This window comes from Triturus cristatus, chromosome 8 (assembly GCF_964204655.1).
Source record: "Triturus cristatus chromosome 8, aTriCri1.1, whole genome shotgun sequence".
NCBI classification, from domain to species: domain Eukaryota; kingdom Metazoa; phylum Chordata; class Amphibia; order Caudata; family Salamandridae; genus Triturus; species Triturus cristatus.
In genome coordinates, this window is record NC_140591.1 from 1,072,060,251 (window position 1) to 1,072,082,226 (window position 21,976).

General features: G+C 41.9%; 1 protein-coding gene across 1 annotated transcript in view; it reads left to right on the forward strand.

Annotated features, from left to right (window-relative positions):
* The first annotated feature begins 2,249 nt into the window (after positions 1 to 2,249).
* The window catches only part of MRPS9 (mitochondrial ribosomal protein S9), a 356,063-nt gene continuing 336,336 nt past the window's right edge, over positions 2,250 to 21,976 (forward strand). Inside the window, exon 1 of the mRNA XM_085622604.1 lies at positions 2,250 to 2,453. Within this exon, the coding sequence (XP_085478730.1) occupies positions 2,310 to 2,453 (144 nt within the window). The 5' untranslated portion in view covers positions 2,250 to 2,309. The remainder of the gene's footprint in view (positions 2,454 to 21,976) is intronic.

The window sequence follows — 21,976 nt, forward strand, 5'->3', positions numbered from 1 at the left end:
ACTCACTTCCCTCTGCCCTACTACGGAACCGTCACCAGCTCCCCACGTTCCGGAAGCCGTACACACTACATATAACTCAATACGACGACCTCAACATATAGTATTAGTACATATATCAACATCAATCAATAAATCAATGAATCCAAAATCCTATGTACAAGCAATCTATCAGATCAAGACAATAATCTAAAACCATCATACTGCTACCAGGTTCCAACCATATTCAGCGAGGCCTCTTGTCGTATTTCATCTACTCAAATGCAGGCTGTAAATATCGGCCATCTTTGTTTAGGCCAAAACGGACCATCTTAATTAAAAGAAACACAAAACAGCGTTACCACATCGTAATGATTATACAGTGTTAATTCCCACTAATACCCTTATGTGTATGTAATTATCTAGCTATCTGCGACGTAAAGAAGCATTAAAGCACGTTATTTTTAAAGCGCAAACACATAACAAATAACACTTTAGCCACACATATTTAACTAATTTATTCACCAACTTAGTTCACGTATTAATAAAGCAATATAAATGCATTCCCACGTGTAATTCTTTCATTAGTAAAGTTGATTAATCAGAGACTTCAACAAAATTAATATTTAATAATTAATTATCAGTAATTTTAATTATGACATATAAACATAAACTGGAGTTTAAATTTCAATAAATTTTCAATAGAAAACCCTGCTCCAGCACAACAACGTCAACTGTCTGTTTTTGTCTGATCAGGGATCCATTACCATCTTTATGCGGATGACACTCAAATCTACCTCAAGGTGTCTTCCGCACACGATCTCTCTTTACTCGACTCTACTCTCAACTCCATCCACAACTGGATGTTAGCTCACCAACTCATTCTAAATCCCGCCAAAACTGAATTCCTCCTCCTTTCGACCTCTCTCTCACCTCCTCCTGTTCAATCGTGGATGGATCAGCTGAACCTGCTCAACAACAAACCCATCATTGTCGACAGCGCTAAATCTCTAGGTGTCAAAAGACTCAACTTAATCTCCCACATCAACTCTATTGCCAAGAACGCACTGTACTAGTTGCGCCTTCTATGGGGGATCCGTCGGTTCTTCCCGGAGAATGACTTAAAAACCTTGGTACAATCGCTGGTTCTCTCAAGACTGGATTATTGCAACTCTCTTCTGACGGGCCTACCCAAATCCCACCTCTCCCGTCTCAAATCCATCCTCCATTCAGCAGCTCGCTTCATTTTAGGGTCTAAACGAAGCGACCACATCACTCCTATCCTGTCCTCTCTTCGATGGCTTCCGATTGAGGCAAGATCTATTTACAAAACTGCCTGCATCACACACAAAGCCTTGCACAAGTCCTCCCCTCGTTACCTGGCAAATAAATTGAAATTGTACGGAGGCTCTCGACCCTCTCGTAATGCGGAAAAGCTTCTGCTTGAGCCCCCCCCCCCCGTCTTCAAAAGGGAAAGATCGATGGCGCAATCCTTCTCAGGCAATGCGGTGAGAATATGGAACTCACTTCCCCCATTTGCTCCGTCCCACCTCCTCTACCCGGATCTTCAAAGCTGAACTCAAAACTCTTCTCTTCCAAAGACACTTTCAGAACTAATACTTTCATACTCCGGCCCCTCTTGGAAATTCGCTCTTCATTGTAAATTTGTATTTTTTCCTGTGCATCCCTCACCCCTGCGTGCTGTGTTGGATTTTGTGTTTGTGTACCCTTTATTCTCAGGCCCCTCTTGGAAGTTCGCTCTTCGTTGTAAATTTGTATTTTTTTCTGTACATTCCTCACCCCTGTGTGCTGTGTTGGATTTTGTGTTTGTGTACCCTTCATTTTTAGTCTGTGTAATGTTATATTCTGTACCACTTTTCTCTTGTAACGTAACTAGCTCTATTGTACAGCGCTCTGACACCTTTGGGTAATGTCCGCGCTTTATAAAAATGCACTAAATAAAATAAAAATAAAAAAATCAACTGTTGCATGGCTAAACACTTTGTAAGGTCCCAAAGGCGAGACCTATTTGGCTATGCCAATGCTTGTTTACCTGTGTCACTGACGGGTGCTCACGTGAACTCCACGTGGCCTAGCAGCCTCAGAGCATTCATAACTATGTTGTTTAGGCTGACAGGGAGATAGACAGAAACGAAGGACTAGACTGGCACTTCTACAGTATAGAAAGTAAAGGCAGTCGCCATCTTGAAACAGGCTCAGTGATTTGTTTTGCATGGAGAAATGCGTAATCAGTAACCATCCGTACTATTTCCTGTTCCGGGTAGTATAGTGTTGCTGCTGCCGGTAACATCTGTGTCCTCACAGGCTGCAGCATGGCAGTGGTTCATACTGTAGCGCGGGCTGCTTTCACCCACAGGGGACGTTGCTGCTGTCTTCGCTGGACATCTGTGCTTCTTTCCCGGAGCGTTCATTGGACAGAATTTAATCGGCGAGGAACATCTGTCGAGGACAGGCAGGTAGGGTTCCGTGAACAAGATTCCATGGAAGTACGTGCACCCCGACATACCACTCACCGCCCAGCATTCACACAGAGATAAGAGTAGTTCTGCCACCCTCCGCATAATAGCAGAGCTAGCCAGTGTGTGCATTTCTCGCTATACCAGATCCAGACGTTGACCTTGGGAGAGCACTCTGAGCTACTTACACCTGCTTAACAGAGCCTGCAACCACCTATAAAGCGAAGACAGCCGTTGCTAAATCGCTTATGTATCCCTCTCTGCCCTCTAAAATCGTAGCCAGACAGCAAAATCATTTTGCACTAGTCACCCAGAGGCGCGCAACACCCATTGGACTCAAAGGGCTTCAGCCCCCCCCCCCCCCCGTGTGTGGCAGCCCGGGAGGAGACAGCTTCCCGGCACACACACAGCCGCACCCGAGCACTTCACAGGTCTTTAAAAGACCACTTGCATGTTAATGTGGCCTCGCTGTTGTTTTACCCCTTCTAAGAGCTCGTGCAACTCCACTCCGCCTATTGCTTAAAGATTCAGCCCCCCCCCCCCCCCCGAAATTTTCTTAGCCGCCACCCCCGGGCGTCCCAGAGAGAGGGAGAGAAGAGAGAGTCAGTTTTACTCCCAGAAGGTGGAGGAACACCGAGTGCCCTCCAGCCATGTAGTCGAACCTCTTAGTTAACCCACCTGATTTCGAGTATGGAGGAAGTGCAGGTACACATAATCGTTAATCTACTGTTTATGGTCTGTCCTGTCATATCCCTGTTTTAGTGGTGCACGACATCATTAAAGATTAAAGGCACGCGTATTTCCTGTGAAGCAAGTTAAAAGATACTTATAGTCTGTTCACAATGATTTTCACTAGAACAAATTTGACGATGTTTGAATTATCTGTGGGTTGGTTGAGTCACTAGACATTGCACTAATCAATTCAACGCAAGATATAGAGAAAACGACATATGAACCTAGTGTTACAGAAAGTGCAGGGAAAATGTTATATGCACTAGCTGGTGCATATTGCTTGATTACTTACAACAAGCGCCATTACTCTGATTCCTACTGGTCCTCATCAGTTTCCTTACTTATAAGAGTGACCCGCCTCCAGAAACGGGCACCCTTTAGCACAGATATTTTTTTTTTAACTTATGTCCTCTGCAGGAATTAATACTGGAGGGTCATCCTCCAGCAAGAAGTCCTGTTTTTTCCTGTCTCCCTGCTGAGAAAGACGCCTTGTTAGAAGATCCTTTTCGCAGAGTGTGTTTAAGAAAAATCTAATGTTTTATTTTGGTATTGTGCCCTTTCTTAGGGGACCCTGCTGTTTACGATGTGTTTCGTCTGGCCTTCACTGGACATAGGAATGCTGCTTTGCAACCGCTTCTTTTGGAATATACCTTTAGTCACCCCCTTCTATGGCACTGGGTTTGTCCTGTCCTCCTGTTCGTTCTTTAGTGATTTGCCCTGGTTCTTGCTGATGCTTCTCTATTTAGCTCGGTTGGTTTGGCCTGCAGGTTTGTCTGTCTGCCCTCTGTCTCTCTGCAGTGGCTGTGGTGTGCTTGGTGACATCTTCCCTGTGTCGTGCTATGTGTTAATTGTTTGACCTTTTGATTAGTACTCTTCTGTTTGCTTCCTATGTCTTCATAGGTAAGGACTATTTAGCGTTACAGGGTCGGACTGGTAATCTCTTACAGGTGACCTTCATTTCACCAATTCGTACTGTTCCTGGTCTTAGTCCTGCTTCTTGCACTTATTGACACCGTGGCTCTAGTTGCAGTGAGCAACTGGTTTTTGCTTGTTATTCAGGACTGCCTCTTGTAGTCTGACCTGGTTGTACTCATTCCTTGCGGGAGTGAGCATTGTGTTAAAAAAACAGCCCTACAAGGTGCCTGTGTCGGGGACAGGGTCTCCTTCACAGATAAGGACTGTGACAAGTGACAGGCATTAAGTGGTAATACACATGAAACTATTGTGCATGATCTGTAAAAAGAATGCACATGCACAGTGGAGAAGTGTGGCTCAATGATTAGAGCGGCAGACCCTGATGCAGAGATCTAGCCCGGGACCAGGGTTCAATTCCCCGCCTCGGCGGGTCTTGGGCTCAAAAAAATTCCACGGACCTGATAATTCTCAATCTCCACAACGGCCCTCACAACGCTAAAGGATGCCTGGCCTCCACCTTGGGGGTGCCCAGGAGTGGACGCCTCACAGGGAAAGCCAGGATGGGTTCCACAGCGGTATTCGTACAAGCGCCTTGAGACCCTTGCGGGTGAGTAGTGCGCTATACAAGTATCAAACTTACAATTTACAGATTTATACTGCCGATGTTATAAAGTGCACATGGAAACGTTAAGCGCTAAATATACTTACTGTATGTATGGCTCAAGAACATGTTTTTCCCTTTCTCTTAAAGAGTACATAAGATTGCTTACACCCCTGAAGGTATACAATGCATATTGGAATGTTAAATGTCAACTGATTGTAAAGTACATCTCTGTATAAAAATGTTTCTTAATAATTGTTTGTTGTGAGACCCTTTTCGGGGGCCACAGAGCAGGCGGGGGCCATTGGTCCTCAATTGTTGTGGTTGAACTTATTTGCTTCTGGTGTCCTGTGGTCCGTCCTTTTATGGCTTTACAAACAGGGCCAAGTATACCCTTTCCGCGCATGATGTTCAGGGTATTGAATGCAAGCAGCCACAGGCTTCTCAAGTAAGTACGGTCAGGAACGATGGGGGAGCAAAAGCTCAGAACCTAGCAATCAAACAACTAACACATTAATATATTGTCCGGCCCAGTTATTATCTCTTGGTTAAAAAAAGTACTTTAAAATTACAGCTAAGTGAAATACTACACACCCCAAAAGTGGTTCAGGTTCAGGTTGCAGTTTCCTTGTGAGGTCAAAGGCGCCCACTTCCCTCCGCTCTACTGACAGTTCCCATCCTTCTAGGATAACCCCAAGCAAAGGCAGGGGTATGGCACAGACCAGGCACTGTTGCAGATCATTATTGGTTACCACAGAAAGTTAGCTTGTAGTTCATTTGAATAGTCTTTTGGGTTCAAAAAGTTTGTCTTGTAGTAAAAATCCAATTTGCGCATTAGGCCAGGCTCTAGGTTTACACACTTCCCTGGACTACTGGGGTTAAACAGCGCATTTAGCGGACTTGTTGGCAGTTGGGACGACTGGGCTGGTGCCGACGGATGCTCATCTTCAGGAGTGGCAGCCCCGGAGGCTGATGCAGATGACTGCTGCTCTTTGGCAGTTGCAGCCTCCAGGCCGATACACTGAATTCTCGAGGTGGCAGAGACAGCACCCGTCTTCAGGTTAGGCAGCAGAAATGCCAGCAGCATGGCAACAAGTTGATGCTCAACTTCTTATGCAGCTCACAGCAGGAAATTTACCGGGGGACCAGGGGAAACACTCCTCCCACTTCAGGGCGGAATCAACTCTGCACCCTGTCGGCTGTCAGCAACTTCTATGTGTTTCGAATCCCACTGGGCTTCTCCCTCTGGACAATCTCTCCTACTGCAGGGTCAGCACTCTCCTTCAGTCTCTGAGCAGGCGGGCAAGATTCTGGGGTTTTTAGGCAGACCTTTGACTCCTCCAGCAGAAACTGCAGACTTCTGGTAAGGTCCATTCTCCTCACAGAGAGATCTGCTGTTATGCAGGCACCATCTCTGGTGACACAGCAGACCTTCAAGTACTCTGCGGAGCACATATTCTTTGGTCAAGAAGTACTTGTCACTGGAACAAAATGGATGGTTTGGAACCTGTTATTATACTCTTTTTCCAGACAGGGGATGGAGAACCATTGTCTAACGCTTCAGAATCGGTTTGGGTTGGAGCTGTCACAAATGTATTTTTTGGCTGTCCCTCATACACAGCCTTTATGCATGATGATGACTCTTAAGACGGGTAGTAGTGATGCTGGCTCCACTAGAAGTCTCCACGACAAGGACACAATGAACTGTGAGATCTCTGCACATAGCTGTCATGAGCATTCCTGAAGCAGTAAAAAAAGGTTGGGCTCTGCCTAGAAACATCCTTACCTTGATCAACAATTTCCACAGAAGAACATAAGTCCCACCCCTTTCCCCCTACTATCTACCAAATGGCAGTGCTCAGTCAGAACTAATCAGCAGCCATTTGCTAACAAAGTCTTCATTGAATTTCTAAAAGCTGCCTTGTCTCCATTCTCTCTCACTTCAGTGTCTGGATCTCTAACCACAGGAATATAAGCAATACACTTCCACTGTCTGGTAAATCAATATCTTTTGTGCCATGATAAATTATGGGCAAACCAAAATAAATCCCACTGGTCCTAGTACTCAGCCTCTCTCCACACGCAGTCTTGCTACTTTATGTGTGTTACACACCTATTACGCATAAACATACTCAACATGCATTCAAAATGTCAGCGCAAGGTCTGGGGTTCACATACAAAGCAAACTTTACATGAGAGGGATCACATTACCTCTTTAACAAAGAAAAAGGTCTGGTTGTATTAAAGATTCTCAAAAAGTTGGCATGCTGCCAATCCCAATTTATGTAACGTATCCAGGGCATGGGCAGTAGCCCTATGTCAGCCTATGATGGCATTCTTTATGCACCCCTCCAGGTCATATAGCAGGTTCTGGACCTCACCTTACCAGGGACAGGTCTCGGTCGCTGCACGCACACTAGATTACCTTGATGCCAGGGCCAAGCGAAAAGTCAGGATTTCAGTTTCAAATGTAGTAGGGCACTCAAGGCAGGGGCATAAGTCAGTTCGCCCTACACAGGGCATTGCTGTTCCAACAAATGCACTTCGATCCCCATGATCCACTTGGATGAATGATCATTTAGATTGTCCTTGTGCATCCATCTCTATGTCTTGAAATCTGCTTCTTTTAATCTCTTGCCAGACGATGGTTCCTTTTCGGAAGCGTGAACACAATGATGCTCTTGTTTATTGAAATTAAAGTTACCCACATATTGAGAGACCTGATCTACTACACAGTCGCCCACCAAACATGGTATCTATCAAAACAAAGAAATACAGGTACTCCATCAATTTAATGGTTGTTCATGTTATGCCTTCTAACTGTATTGAAAAAACACTCTAAAACTATAAATAACCGTTTTCTTGTAGATAATCCAGAAACTTCAGTTGCAGTCCAGTAGTTTAGCCTAGGAAACAAATTCATAATAATAGACAACCTCTCTAGTGGCGTAATGTAGGGTCCCGCAGCCCCTGCAGTGTTGGGGGGAGGGGGGCAGGATTTGTCATCCAAGGGTGGGTCCCCTCAGCACCTGCAATGGCTTGAGAAATAACAGCTAGTGGAAGCCTCAAGCCGCTTTTCCACGGGAGCTGAAAGTATGAAAACTTGCAACATTATTGCTGATCATGCAGGCTCCCTGGGCATAACAACCCTCTGTGAAGGGGTCGAAAGGGGTTACTGTTTCCTATGAGTTTGAAACGCCGTAGACACACATGTTTAAGTTTGTATAAAGTGCCTCTATTGGGCTGTACCTGTGTGCAATAAGAAGGCACATACTAGAATGATTTTCACTTGTGTATGTTACCACGTTTTGTTTGCTTGAATGTGTTTTTTGCTATGAGACACGGTGCACAACTGTTGTTTTGTTTATTTTCTATACTATTTATTTGCATTTGATTGATGCCTGTTACAATTGTAAATTAAACTCATTCAAAGGGCTAGAGTGCACTTTAGGGAAAACCTTTACCACTGATCAGCAGGTATGGTGTGAAGAGCACTCCTCTTCGTTGTGCTCATACACGCCAAGATACTTTAACACCAGAGCACATTGATACGTTGACATGCCAACTTGTTGGATTCTGATCACTGTGCATGGAGCGCCAAATGTAGGACTCAGAAATCCAACAGCAGTATAAGAACAAGCATTGACATAGCCAATAGGTCTCGCTTTTGGGACCTTATAAGTATTTAGTTATGCAGCACAATATCCTTGGTGCAACAACAACTGTTGCATGGCAATACACTTATATGGTCCCAAAGGCGAGACCTATTGGCTATGCCAATGCTTGTTATAGAAAGCTAATATCTTAACACGGTACATATGTGCTAACCAGAATAATAATTTTACATATTAAAACACAACAAGGAATTATATCAGGGGTCACCATTGCTATCTATTTCTTTTCAGATTATATTATTCCAAAATATATTTTTTCAATATTGTTTGTTTTACTGCTAGAATTTTCTGAAGGTTGAGGATCCAAAAGAATGTAAGCTCATTTTATTTTTTGCGCACTTGTCTTTTATAAAGTCAAATATCTGTATCCCTTTGGGAGAAATGTGTCAGTTCTTGATGACGTAAGCAAGCATTTATACGTTTTTTTCAAAAAAACTAAAACGCATGCTTAAATACAATTTCTAAAAGTTACACAGCTGTATTTTCTCTTCCACGAATTCAGTGTATTTTATTAAATTAATAATTTAGAGGTAAGTTGAAGTGAATGTTTTGGCTGAGATGGGGTTCGCTGCTCAGGTCTATTGTTTGTGCGTAATATAAATAAAAGGTGTATTTTTTTGTTTACAAAACTCTGAGTCCAGCTGCCTAATGTGACCGGAAACACGTCAGAATCAAAGGGTATTGCCAATGCAAAAAATGAAGCCAGAATTTATCCATAGGGGCAAAACACAGAGCGGAAATCTGCAGTGTTGTTCACAAGCAGAAACAAGGAAGTTAACCGCGGGGCCAAAGTGAAAGTGATCGCGGGGGAAAAATGCTACCGCCGGCCACAGCTTGCAGTGCATGTGCGCGCACAGCAGTAATCACGCCATATGGCGCCTCTGCTCAAGCGCGCTCCAGCGCACATGTACTGCAGGCTGTAGCCGGCGGTAGCATTTTTTGAAGCCCTTACTTAAAGTCTCGCCAGACCAGCGCAAGCGCTGGGTCAGGTGAGACCTAAAAAACATGGTGGAGGTTGCTCGCTGCTTATAAGCAGTTTAGAAGGGGGTGTGAGTGCTTGTGGAGGGAGACTCGCTAGTTACTTCTCCTGCCCCAATTTTCAATTTGACCATGTATTGCCGCTTTACCGCTGCCAAATTTGTGTCCGTTATTGCTACAGGTGGAGACGTCAGTCGTTCCCCAGGCTGTATGTGTCTTGTCTGTGCCATCTGCCTACCTCTGCTCACCTCAGCCTACCTCAACTCCCTTCAAATGGGTCGCCATTAGTGGAAGCGGAGAAGGGGGAGATTTGATGCATTTTTCTGCATCCAAAACATTTACTTGAGTCTGAGCCCCAGAGATCGACTGGGTTTCTGTGAGCCCCTTCCCCTTCTGTACTTTCCCCTCTTTGGGAGCAGGGGGTGTGTGCATGCGGCAGGTCGGTAGGAGTGGGCTGCAGTCTAAGGAAACCAGGGAGCAATTTGGGTGTCTGTGTATTGTTGTTGTGTGTCTAGGTAATACACAACACAGTTTACAGAGGACCGCAGTAAATCAGCTGACCAGCAAACCAACAAACCAGGATTAAATGGCAGTATTATTAGCTGGTTGCAAAACCCAGAACTAAGAAAAATAAAGGCAGTAGGTGCAGGTGTTAACCGCTGTGACTATAAGAAAGAGGAGGAGGTAAGTGGGTCAATCCTACAATCCACATTATTTATTGATGTGCTCCAGATGATAGGGTTTGTGGTGTGGATTTTACTATACTAGTTGACTGGCAGTTGCGGAAAAGACTGGGGGAAGACCGAGGTTCCTCCTGGTCGAAGAGCCCTAGGCGTATTCTGGTAAGGACAGTAAAAGTGCACTTAGAAGCCTGTACAATTATGATGGAAAGCTGCAGACAACAAGGAGAAAGCCAGCTCGAGGTTGAAAAAAATTTAGTAAAAGGAGGTGTGTATCCTGAAAAGAGAGGCGAAGCCCGAGGTTCACCAGCCTGAGGCATCTCTGCTAAAGATTTTACAACACCACATGACTCTGTACTATCTTTTATGGATATCAGCAACACAAGAGTGCAAGCCTGTTGTTAGTAAGTTCAGCCCAACATCTCCTACGACCTCAGTATCAGCCGTGGCAATGTCTATAAAAAGTTTGTAGGGAAGAACTTTAAGGCAAGGTAGAAAGAGGTACTGCTGGGCACAATTCAGAGAATGGGATTGGATCAGATCCTCCAAGGTAAAGGTCAGGGGCAATGTTCCACTTGGCAGGCAGCAAGACAAGCAAATAGCTCTATTAATGTTGTCCTTGATTTAAGTGACCTGCGGTCTTTACCTAGCCCAAGACTCTCTTCTTTGCCCATGCTGGAATCTGTACTACAGGACTCCATAGAAAGACTGGAGAATCTTAGCGGTTGTAGTACTTGTTTTCTGAATAATGATATTTCTACTGGCCAGGCAAAACTAGCACTACATGGCTCCTGGCTAGAAGGAGGCAGTCTGCTAGTCTTCCCCAACCTACGCAGCAGTAGTAATAGAAAGAATCTAAATAAAGGAATTGATCGTGATTCATTCCAGTACCTTCCAGGTACATCAGCTTGCCAATCTTCATCAATGCTGGACATTGTTTTTTAATGCAGAGAACTTTGCACAGCATATTATAATCTGTATTATTAGGTAAAGAAGCAATGAAAAATCTTATAAAATCAATACTAGGAGAATTGAAAAGTATTAACTTCTGTATGCCAAGTCTTGTGAGACCAGCCAACAATGATGTTGCAATTATTCAGGAGTGAAGCACAGTATTTGTTTCCCCATCAGTCTATGCTGATAAAGAAAAGAGGTGATCATGTATTCTTTAAGAAAAAGTTGGTCATTTAATTATTTTAAAAGGGAGATGGGAGGGAAAAGGGTAGGAAGAAACGCCCAGAGGAGAGAAAAGGAAACGTTCTAAAAAAGAGGGGGGATAATGTTATGCACACGATCAAAAGGGAGAAAAAAAGGTTGATCAGTTGTGGGGAGTGAAGCAAATGAAGATTGTAATCATAAAGGATCAAAAAGCAGAAAGTAAAAATAGAACTGGACAAAGACCACAAAAGGGTAAAGAAGAGAGAAGATATATTTCCCCTAGTACAAAAAACGTACTCTCCTCCCACCGCCCAAGAGAAAGTACGTAAAGTCAAGGGGGAACGGTGAGAAAGCAAGCAATGGTGCATACAGTGGGGGAAGGGAATATGAGGTTATATGTGGATACTCTAAGGAAAGGGAAAAGAAGCACCAAATTAAAACCACTAAATAGGGAGTGCCTTTTCAGGGATCCTTAGGAGCTGTGAGGGACCAGCCTCTATTACATCAGCTGGTTGGTTTTATGTGAGGTCTGGTCTTAGTAAAATAGACTGGGCAAATTCTTTGCCTCCACACTGCCTTAAAATGGTGAGTTGGAATGCCTATGGACTAAGAAGAAAAAACATACTAGGAAGTTGGTCATGGTATTGAGAGATAGAGATTATATGTATACAAGAGTGTGGTGTAGACAATTTTGTGTCTCAATAAAGTTTATGCATGTGCTTTGTTACCATTTTCCTTTCCTGTTTAGTATTTATTAGGAATCTCTTATGCCATTTAGAATGTGCTTATGTCATGTAGAATGTACTTATGTCATGGGTTGGAACGGGAGCGGAGAAGCGGTTGGAGTTGGTTGAAGCTGGACGTGTATTTCCTATGCACCAGTGGGTTTTTCATGGTTTTATTAATTAAAACTTTTTACTACAATTTACTGACTCCTTTGCCTCTTTACAATGGCGAGAAGTTACTAGTTTGACCCACTGTGCGTTGGATTTTTTTTTTTTCTTCATCTTCATTGGAGTTTGCTGATTCCAACTCCTTTTTCCGGAGGATATTTGTGAAGAACATTTTCTACATTCCTGGAGGAAACTACAATATCCTTCACCTGGCATCCTTGGTTGCAGCATTTTGTCAATCCGTATAATTAAAACGGAGGCAAGTTTCTGTTTTCATTTAATTCTTACCGGTTGGCAGTTTACAAGCATTCCGCGTGCCTCGTTCGACGAGTGGAGTGTGTCTCGAGTGCATCTCTGTGTCCCGTGCGAATCCTTGGTGGTGACCTGCTCTTGTGACGTTGCAGTGAATACGCAGGAACGTGTCACACAATCTGCACGCAAGTCACGTTACGTAGCGGCCATCTTGGGATACCCGGAAATTACTTACTTGGAGTTCCTTGTGGATGTCTACGGTTTATCTACTTGATTTTTCATCCTTTAAGAGATGCTGTCCAGTTATCTGTTTATACTACTGCACTTCAGTGATGTGCACACTCCACGGAGCTTCTTACAACATTATTGTGCATATTTCAGTGATGTGCACACTTTTCTTCACTTCAAGTTAATTACGGTTGTGCATTCATTCTCTCAGTGGTGCACACACTTACTTAGTTATTGAAACTTTATATTGCTTACTACAATCCAGAAAACTGTGTGTATATTCCAGTGATGCGCACACTTAAAAAAAAAATGTATATATATTTTTTTCTCCCTTTTTGCCTACAAGAAGTTTATCTACAATGTATGGTTCGCAGTATTGCAATCAACCCTCTATTTTTCTACAGTTCCAGGTAAACCAAAATTTGATCTGGAATAAGTGGTTTGATCTGGAAAAAGTTCACCTGAAAGAAAGAAGGCAATTCTTTTTAGTTTTTTAGGTACAGCTGCCAATGACCTATTTAAGAACTTAGGGCCATATGTATCAAAAAAGAGTTTTGCGATTCTCAAATTGCGATTTTTAGTGAAGCGCAATTAGAGAATCGCAAAAGCAATGTATGTAGCATTTGCAAAAAATTTTGCGAATCCTTCATATTCCTTATTTGCGAATCGCAAATTGAGATTCGCAAATAAGGAATACCTTACTATTCATTCCTATGGGCTAGGAGGCCCAAAGGAATGTATGGGAAGACATTCTCAATTTGCGATTACCATTTAGAGAATCGCAAACTGAGAATGCAATTTCAGGTTGCAAGGGTGCCAAAAGGACACCCTATTGCACCCCTGAAATATGCATGTGTGCACATTTTGCGCACATACATGCCTTAAGAGCATGTATGTGCGACGTATGGCACTTTAAAAATCAACAAGGTGCTTTTTTAAAGAAAATCGCAAATTTGGTGGTAATTTGCAATTCCTTAAGGCCAAATAGCAAATTTCCGGTGCTTCCAGAATTGCATTTAAGGAATTGCAATTTGCAACTCCTTAATTACATTCGCAAAATAGAGATTCGCAAATTTTGCAATTCTCTAGTTTGCGATGGCCTTTTGGGATGATATATCCGAAAAGGCTTTTTCCAATTCGCAAACGGGCCGATTCTGAGAATCGTCCCGTTTGCAAACGGGAAAAAGGCTTGATACATATGGCCCTTAGCTCCTATAGTTGGTCAAGGTTATGGATGGGACGTCTACAAAGAAGCAATAGCGAGACTGCAAAAACAATTTGTAGATGAACCTAATGTTATGATTGAGCGACATGCTTTTCATAAAAGGAAACAACATATTGATGAATCTATTGAAGACTATGTGGCAGCTCTCAGAGTGCTCGCAGCTAATTGTGAATTTGGTGCCAATGTCGAATACTGTATAAGGGATCAATTTGTTTTTTAATTGTGAATCTAAAAAAGTGCAAGTTAGATTACTAGCTTGTCGTAACCCATCCTTAGCTGAAGTTTTAGATATCGTTAAAGGTATCGAGAGATCTATTCAATCTGCTAGAGCTAGTTCTACTGAGGAAAGTAAGACTTCTCATGTGTGTACTGTTCAATCCACTCAAAGACCAACTAAATCAGGAGCGGTTAAAGGTAGTAAACTTAGTTGCTGTAGATGTGGTTCGAAAATGCATCTTGCTAATTGTTCTGATTGTCCTGCTCTAAAAAAGAAATGTTTAAAATGTAATACGTTTGGACATTTTCAAAGTTTGTGTAGGTCCATGAGAAATTCTCAAAATGTTTCTCTGAATTCAGTTTCTGCTGTTCAAGAGGATTTAGACAATTTCGTTTTTAGCATTGTATGGTCCTATTTCAGAATGTTCTCTAATGTTAATGTACCTTTTAAAGCACCTTTAGGTGTTGTTCACATTGGCAATGTAAGTCTGGATATTATGGCAGACTCTGGGTCTCCCATTACTATTTTGTCCGATATATTTTTTAAGGAGAATTGGACGGATTTTAAATTACAACACACGGATATCAATCCCAAACCTTTTGGCAACTTTGACATCAATATGTTGGGGTATTTTGAAGATATTTTAGAATTTAAAGGACGTAAAGTTCTTACTAAATCTATGTAGCCATTGATGGAAAGAACATTGTGGGATGGTATGACCTGGCTAAGTTGGGTGTTATTTTGTGTCCTGGTGCAGATAATCCTATTTGATTGAGGGATATTTCTGTTAATTCACTCATTGTTGAAGACTCCAAAGTTGAATGTATTCTAGCTAGACACTGTGTTTCAAGACCAAGTTGGTCGAGTAGAAGGTTTTACTCACAAGATTAAGCTCAAGGAAGGCGCCATTCCTGTTCAACAGAAAGTACGTATGGTTCCCTTAAGTGTACTTCAGAATTTGAAGACTCATTTAGATGTTTGGTGTGATGAAGGTATCATCGAACCTACCGATAGTTCAGAATGGGTTTCTGCAAATGAGTTGAGGTTGTGTGTGGACCTTAGGTCTTTGAATAAGAACATAGTTATTGATACCTATCCTTTGCCCAGGATTCAAGAATTATTAGCTGCGGTCAATGAAGCCAAGTACTTTTCGATTATTGACTTGAAATCTGCGTATCATCAGGTTGCTCTTGATAATTCTTCTAAAGACCTCAAAGCTTTTGTTACACCATTTGGGGTTTATAGATTTTTAAGAATGCCATTTGGCCTGGCCTCAGCGGCCAGTGTTGTTCAGAAACTAATTGAAGCACTTTTTGATGGCATGAAAGGTGTGCAGTCGTTTCAAGATGACATTTTAATTTTTACAAAGACATGTGCTGAACATGATAACATTTTAGAGGATGTATTGAGTATTTTGGAGTCTAAGAGCATGATTGTGAGCAAAAACAAATGTAAATTTTTGGTTGAATAAATCGATTATTTGGGACATAAAATTTCAAGTCGTGGTACTTTTCCTAAAGCGGATTTAGTTAGTGCTTTAGATAAGGCAAGTAAACCATATGAGAAAGACTCCCTACGCTCTTTTTTAGGGTTAAGGGAGTATTACGCCAGATTTGTTAAGGGGTATGCTTTGGTTGTGGAACCCTTAAGGCAACTTCTAAAAAAAAAAGGGTCAAGTTTTGTTTTGACTCAAGTGAATGATGACGCTTTCAATCAAGTCAAGAGACTTGTTGCACAGGCACCACTTCTCAATGCCTTTGATCCTAAAGGCAAGTCATTTATTACGTCGATGCCTGTGCTATTGGCTTGGGTGCAGTTTTTACCCAACTTGCAAGTGGTAAGGAAAACATGATCTCTTTCGTTTCTAGAGGTATCAGAGGGGCTGAGAAACATTACAGCACCATTGAGAAAGAGGCATTAGCGTGTGTGTGGGCTGTCTAAAAATGTAAAATGTTTTGTGGGGACGCCCTTTTGTTCTTGAGACCGATCAAAAACCACTTGTATATATGATGGATGGGGTTAAATCTGGAAATGCTTCCTCTAGGTTAGTTAGACTTATTGCACGACTATAAGAATTTAATTTTGAAATAAGGCATATTGCGGGTGGGAAGAACGTTACAGCTGATTGTTTGTCTAGACTCCCCCCTGCTGATGGGTCTGAAGAGGATATTACTGATCATCACAAATGTGTGGTAGCTGTTGTGGATGCCCTTAGTTCTTGTGATATGGACAGTTCAGAGAAAGAATGGTGTGAACTTCTTGATCAGGATCACATTTTAACCATAGTCAAACGGTTCATGGTCAATGGTTGGCCTCCAAGTAAAAATTTGGATTCTTGTTATCAGAGCTTTTCTTAGGTAGCCAGTGAACTTTCTATTGAGAATAACATGTTATTGAGGCAAGATTTGTTTGTTCCACCTGCTGGTATTAGAAACAAACTTGTCAGTTTGGCTCATTCTGGACATCCTGGTGTTTCAGCCACTAAAAGATTACTTAAAATGCATTATTGGTGTCCTGGAATGGATGCTGTTGTTCAAAGTTTTGTGGATAATTGCAAAGTTTGTATTCGTTCAGACAAGCATTGGAAAGTGTCCACTGAACCTTTGAGTACTCAGGAAATACCCTTGGAACCCTGGGAGAAAATTTCAATTGACTTTTCCGGTCCTTATGACTGTTTAGGAAGAGAGAGTAGGTTTTTAATTGTCGTCATTGATAACTTCTTCACGTGGTTGTACTATACATTTGTTGAGCATCCCAATACTGATGAGGTAGTATTTTTTTTTTTGGATAGCATTTTTCGGCAGGAAGGAGCACCTAAGATTATGTCTGATAATGGGGTGCAATTTGTTTCAGCTAAGATGCAAAGTTTTCTAAAATAGTTTGGGGTCCATTCAGAGAAGGCACCTTTGTATTGGCCGAAGGCCAATAGTCAAGTGGAACGGACCAATAGATTTTTCAAAGAAGGTATTCAATCTGCACTGGAAAGTAATCTGGATGTCTTTGAATTTTTGAAAGAGAAAATTTGGAGTTATCATATTACTGCTCATTCGAGCACAGGTGTGTCTCCTTATGTCTTGATGAGGGTAGACAAAACAGAACTTTTGTTACACCTGATTTTGTTAAAAGGACACTAATCTCTCTTTTGAGAATGATATTGCCAAAGCGAGAGACAATTTGTTTGTGTCTGGTGCATCTGGTAAGATGTACCATGATGCTTATCAGAAAGTTAGATGCAAGTTAGTTGGTGTTGGCGATTAGGTACGTGTTATCAAACCTCCTTCTCAACATGTTAAAGATTCTTCAAAATTCTCTTTACCCTTTTTAGTGGAAAGAGTGACTGATTCTGCTGTTTTATTGAAAAATAAAGGGTGGTGGAACAAAAGTGCATTTATTGTTCTTAAGCCTGGACAGGAGTGTTTTTTTGAAAAGGAGAAAATGGAGAGTGATGGTACTTTGTTTTGTGAGAATGGTGGGGCGTGTGATTCCTTGGTGAATCCTGCTATAAGACATGATTCTGAGTGTACTGCTGGCAGTCTTATGGATTCAGTGACTAGTGAGCAGCATGGTGATAGTTTGGTGGTGTGTGCTGAAGAAAGGAATTCTTCTGAAGAGAATCCTTTCTTGCAAAAGAGGATTAATAAAGTTTCTAAGAGATTTGAGGATTATGTTTTGGAGTAGCTTTTTTATTCTTTATTTGCTTTTGTTTTTTGTTTTTTTAAAAAAAAAGGGACGTGTGGTTACACTTTTGTGTCTCAATAAAGTTTATGCATGCACTTTCTTACCATTTTACTTTCCTGTTTAGTATTTATTAGAAATCTCTTATGTCATTTAGAATGTGCTTATGTCATGTAGAATGTACTTATGCCATGGGTTGGAACGGGAGGGGAGAAGGAGTTAGAGTTGGCTGAAGCTGGACGTGTATTTCCTATGCACCAGTGGGTCTTTTCATGGTAAACCTTTTTACTACAATTTACCGACTCCTTTGCCTCTTTACAATGGCGACAAGTTACTAGTTTGACCCACTGTGTGTTGGATTATTTTTTTTCTATCTTCATCGGAGTTTGCTGATTTCAACTCCTTTTGCCGGAGGATATTTGTGAAGAACATTTTCTACATTCCTGGAGGAAACTACAATATCCTACACCCGGCATCCTTGGCTGCAGCATTTTGTCAATCCGTATATTTAAAACTGAGGCAAGTTTCTGTTTTCATTTAATTCTTACCGGTTGGCAGTTTACAAGCTTTCCGCGTGCCTCGTTCGACGAGTGAAGTGTGTCTCGAGCGCATCTCTGTGGCCCGTGCGAATCCTTGGTGGTGACTCCTTTGCCTCTTTACAAAGAGACGTGGCAGTGCGGGGAGTCTATGGAGTAAACAAAGTTTGATAGATTTATACACATACATTCTAAGGCACAAGAGAATATGTGCTATCTTGACTTGTTGCCATGCATCCTCTCCTTGGTAACCAGTTCCCTGCTGCTCAGAGTGTGCATGTGATGTCATAGAATGTTATGAATGCTTTTAAAGATCCGTTGGGGAGAGTGGGCTGAGCAGCTGGAGGTTGCTACTGGTTGGGCTATGAAATTACCAACTAATCTACCTGTAACCAAGACGTATTGCTTACAATAAATCTTCCCCATATTTTCTACATTACCAGCTACGTGACTTCATGCCTACAAGTGTGTATCTTTGTTATTACACTGGTGAATACTGGAGAAATAATCTATGCCTGAAAAGGCTTTAAAAGGCAGATAATGTCTACTAGAAGCGAAGTGAACTGATTACTGTAAATAAGAGAAAAAGGAAAAGAAGCCTGATCTAAGGAGAGACACCCTAATTGCCCTACCAGTGTCTTCAACATTGGACAGTCTATAGGCAACCGCACCCCAGGGTGTTTGATCTTAATTTACTGCTTATGAGTATATTCTGTGTTAGTCTGGATCTGTATTTTTAGGTATCAATATGTTTCTGTGAGTTAGCGGATTTTATTCTTAGATTGCTGTCAAAACGTTTTTTATGCTATGCTGGGTTGAATGCCTGTGAATGTTGTAATGAATGCTATGTTGACTTTTCTGTTTATACCATGATACATTTGCTTCTGTGTGAAGTATGTTGTAGAGATGCACTTCACAAAAGATGGTTCTCAAAGGAGGCTCTTTATTATCCTAAAGTGCACAGCAGGTGTGACCACGATCTTCTCAGTACAGACTCCTGTGAGAAAAAACTCTGCAAAGAATCATCCTGGCATTCTAGCATGCAGAACATAATACAAATGATTGGAACACACAAGGCCATGCTTGCGCACCAGGAAACAAATGCATGAGCCACACCACGCCCCCTCCCTTTTAAAATGAGAAAACTAAACTGATGGGAACAAAACATAACCACATAACCACCCCCATGATTACAAAAAATTTGCATTCTTCCACAATAAAGACTTTTAACCATTTTGTTGGCCATCTGATGCTCTTATTCTTTGTACCCACTTCGACACCTGAATGAGTTTCAACTTCCTCTTGAACCACACCAGATTCACTCTGCAATTCATTTAGGTTACCTACTGGAAAGGAGGTCCTTGTTTCTGCGGAATCACTCATAGATGGAACAATAGTTCCAGGATCCCTTGAGATACTTGACGAGGGAATCTCAATAGCATCCGGATCAGAGAAACTGACTCCTTTCCTTACATCATCCTGTGCCTCAGATTTATTCCCAACCTCCTCCATGTCCCACTAGTTTAAATTTCCTTTGAGCACCTCATCACTCCATGCATCTCTGTTGCACAAAGCCACACGCTTTAGATTCCACACTTTGTCATTACTGAGACGAACAGCATTGTGCAAAACTTCCACCACTTCCTCTGGTTCATAACATTTTCTGTTGCCTCTCAGTATAAATCCAGGTTTTTTTATACGAACCCAATCTCCAACACTGATGTTTACCTGTTTGGTACTATTTTTAATTTCATAAAACACCTTTATCTTTAAGGGTCCTTTGGCCATGGTGTCCCTAACTGTTTCAATTGACCAAAGTTCCATACATTCGCCAAAGAACCAACCTGGGTTGTACGTTGTCCTGGGGTTTCTTCCTCTCATAATTACGAATGGAGATAATCCTGAAGCCTCATTTCTGGTTACTCTGTAGTCCCACACAGCCTTCATTAATTGAACCACCCAATCCTTCCGTCTAGTACATGCAGCCTAGATTACACCTTTGATCAGTTGGTTGAATCTCTCAACAGTATCATTCCCACTAGGATTGTAAAGAGGTGTGGTTCTCAATTTAGTTCCAATCCTGTCGCAATATTTTTTGAAGGCATTGGACTGAAACTGCACTCCATTATCACTCAGTATGGTGGCAGGCATCCCTTCTAGATTGAACACATGCTCCAAAAACAACAAAATAGACTCAGTATCAGCTTTGTGCACTACTTTGACAACTGGCCATCTTAAGAAAAGGTCCATAATGACTATGATGTACACTTTTGACGGCGCAACAATGCCTATAATGTCAATGGCAATAGATTCCCAAGGTTTCCTTGGACAAAGACCCTCACGACATGGGAGGCCTAAGCATTTACAATGAATTGTCAGCCTTAGAACAAACATCCTCTATGCATTGAATGTGGCAATCTACCCCTGGCCACCAAAACAGTTTCTTCACTACAGACTTGGTACGGGCGATGCCAAAATGCCCCTTGTGACACAGTTGTAAAATGTTTTCACGTAAGCAATCAGGAGGTACTATTCTTCCTCTTCTTAAATTAATTCCTCGATCAGTTGATAACTCTGACCCTACTTCCCAGAAAGGTTTAATTTTGTCTGAGAGAGATCTTGTGACAGGCCATCAACTACTTATGAATTTAGTGACTTCTTGTAATACAGCGTCAGTCATACATTCCTTCTCCCAAACATCCTTCTTGAAGGCAGGATATCCATCTTCATGTATCAACCTGACACTCATTCATCTTCTTGTCTTCACCTTCTTCGAGTTGAGTTGGCATACGGGACAAGCAGTCAGCAAGCACATTGTATTTACCAGGCCTATAAATAATTTTTATAAATAAAATCTTGCATATGCATAGAAATATGGGCAATCATGGCAGATGTGGTAGTTGTTCCTTTTGTGGTCAATAATTTCACCAATGGTTTGTGGTCTCTCCTTGGTAACCAGTTCACTGCTGCTCAGAGTGTGTGTGTGATGTCATAGAATGTTCATGTATGCTTTTAGAGATTCGTTGGAGAGAGTAGGCTGAGCAGTAGGAGGCTGCTCCGGTTGGGGCGATGCAATTACCATCTTACCCACCTGTAACCAAGACTTATTCTTTGCAATACATTTTCCCCATATTTTCTACATTACTGGCTATGAGACATCCTGCCTACGAGTTTCTATCTTTGTTATTACAGAATCTATTAGGGTGGGGTTGGGATTGTCAGGGGGAATGCAGAGAGGGCAGCCCTCGGGTGACCTGTTAACCCTGGCCTCAACAGATATAGCTCGGGAGGTGAAACAAAAATACTCTAAATGCAGCTAGGCACAGATATCAAAAATAGATCTCCATCTGAATTTGGTTCAGATGAAAAAATCTATTTTGGTATACATGTGGAAGGGAAGAAGTTAATACTGAGCAAGAACTAGACAACTTCCTCGAAGATATCAAGAATTGCATGCTTACAAATAGTGAAGGTTTAATATTGACAGGTAGGAACTTTAATGCAAAAATATGCCTCGGTAGCACAGTGTATGATGACTTATTTAGAATGTAACTGAGGCAGGATGGATATAAAATGGCAGGCGGTAATGGAGAAGCTAAGACTAATCTGTCTGAATGTGAATTGGTGATTGTTGCATACTGCTTTGCTTTACGCAATGTTCATCCTTTTGTCCCTTTTCCTTTCCTGTTCCCCCTCCCCTGCCTGTCATCAGCTGTACGTTCTGGAATGTTGACAGAAGACAGCTGATGACTTCCCTAA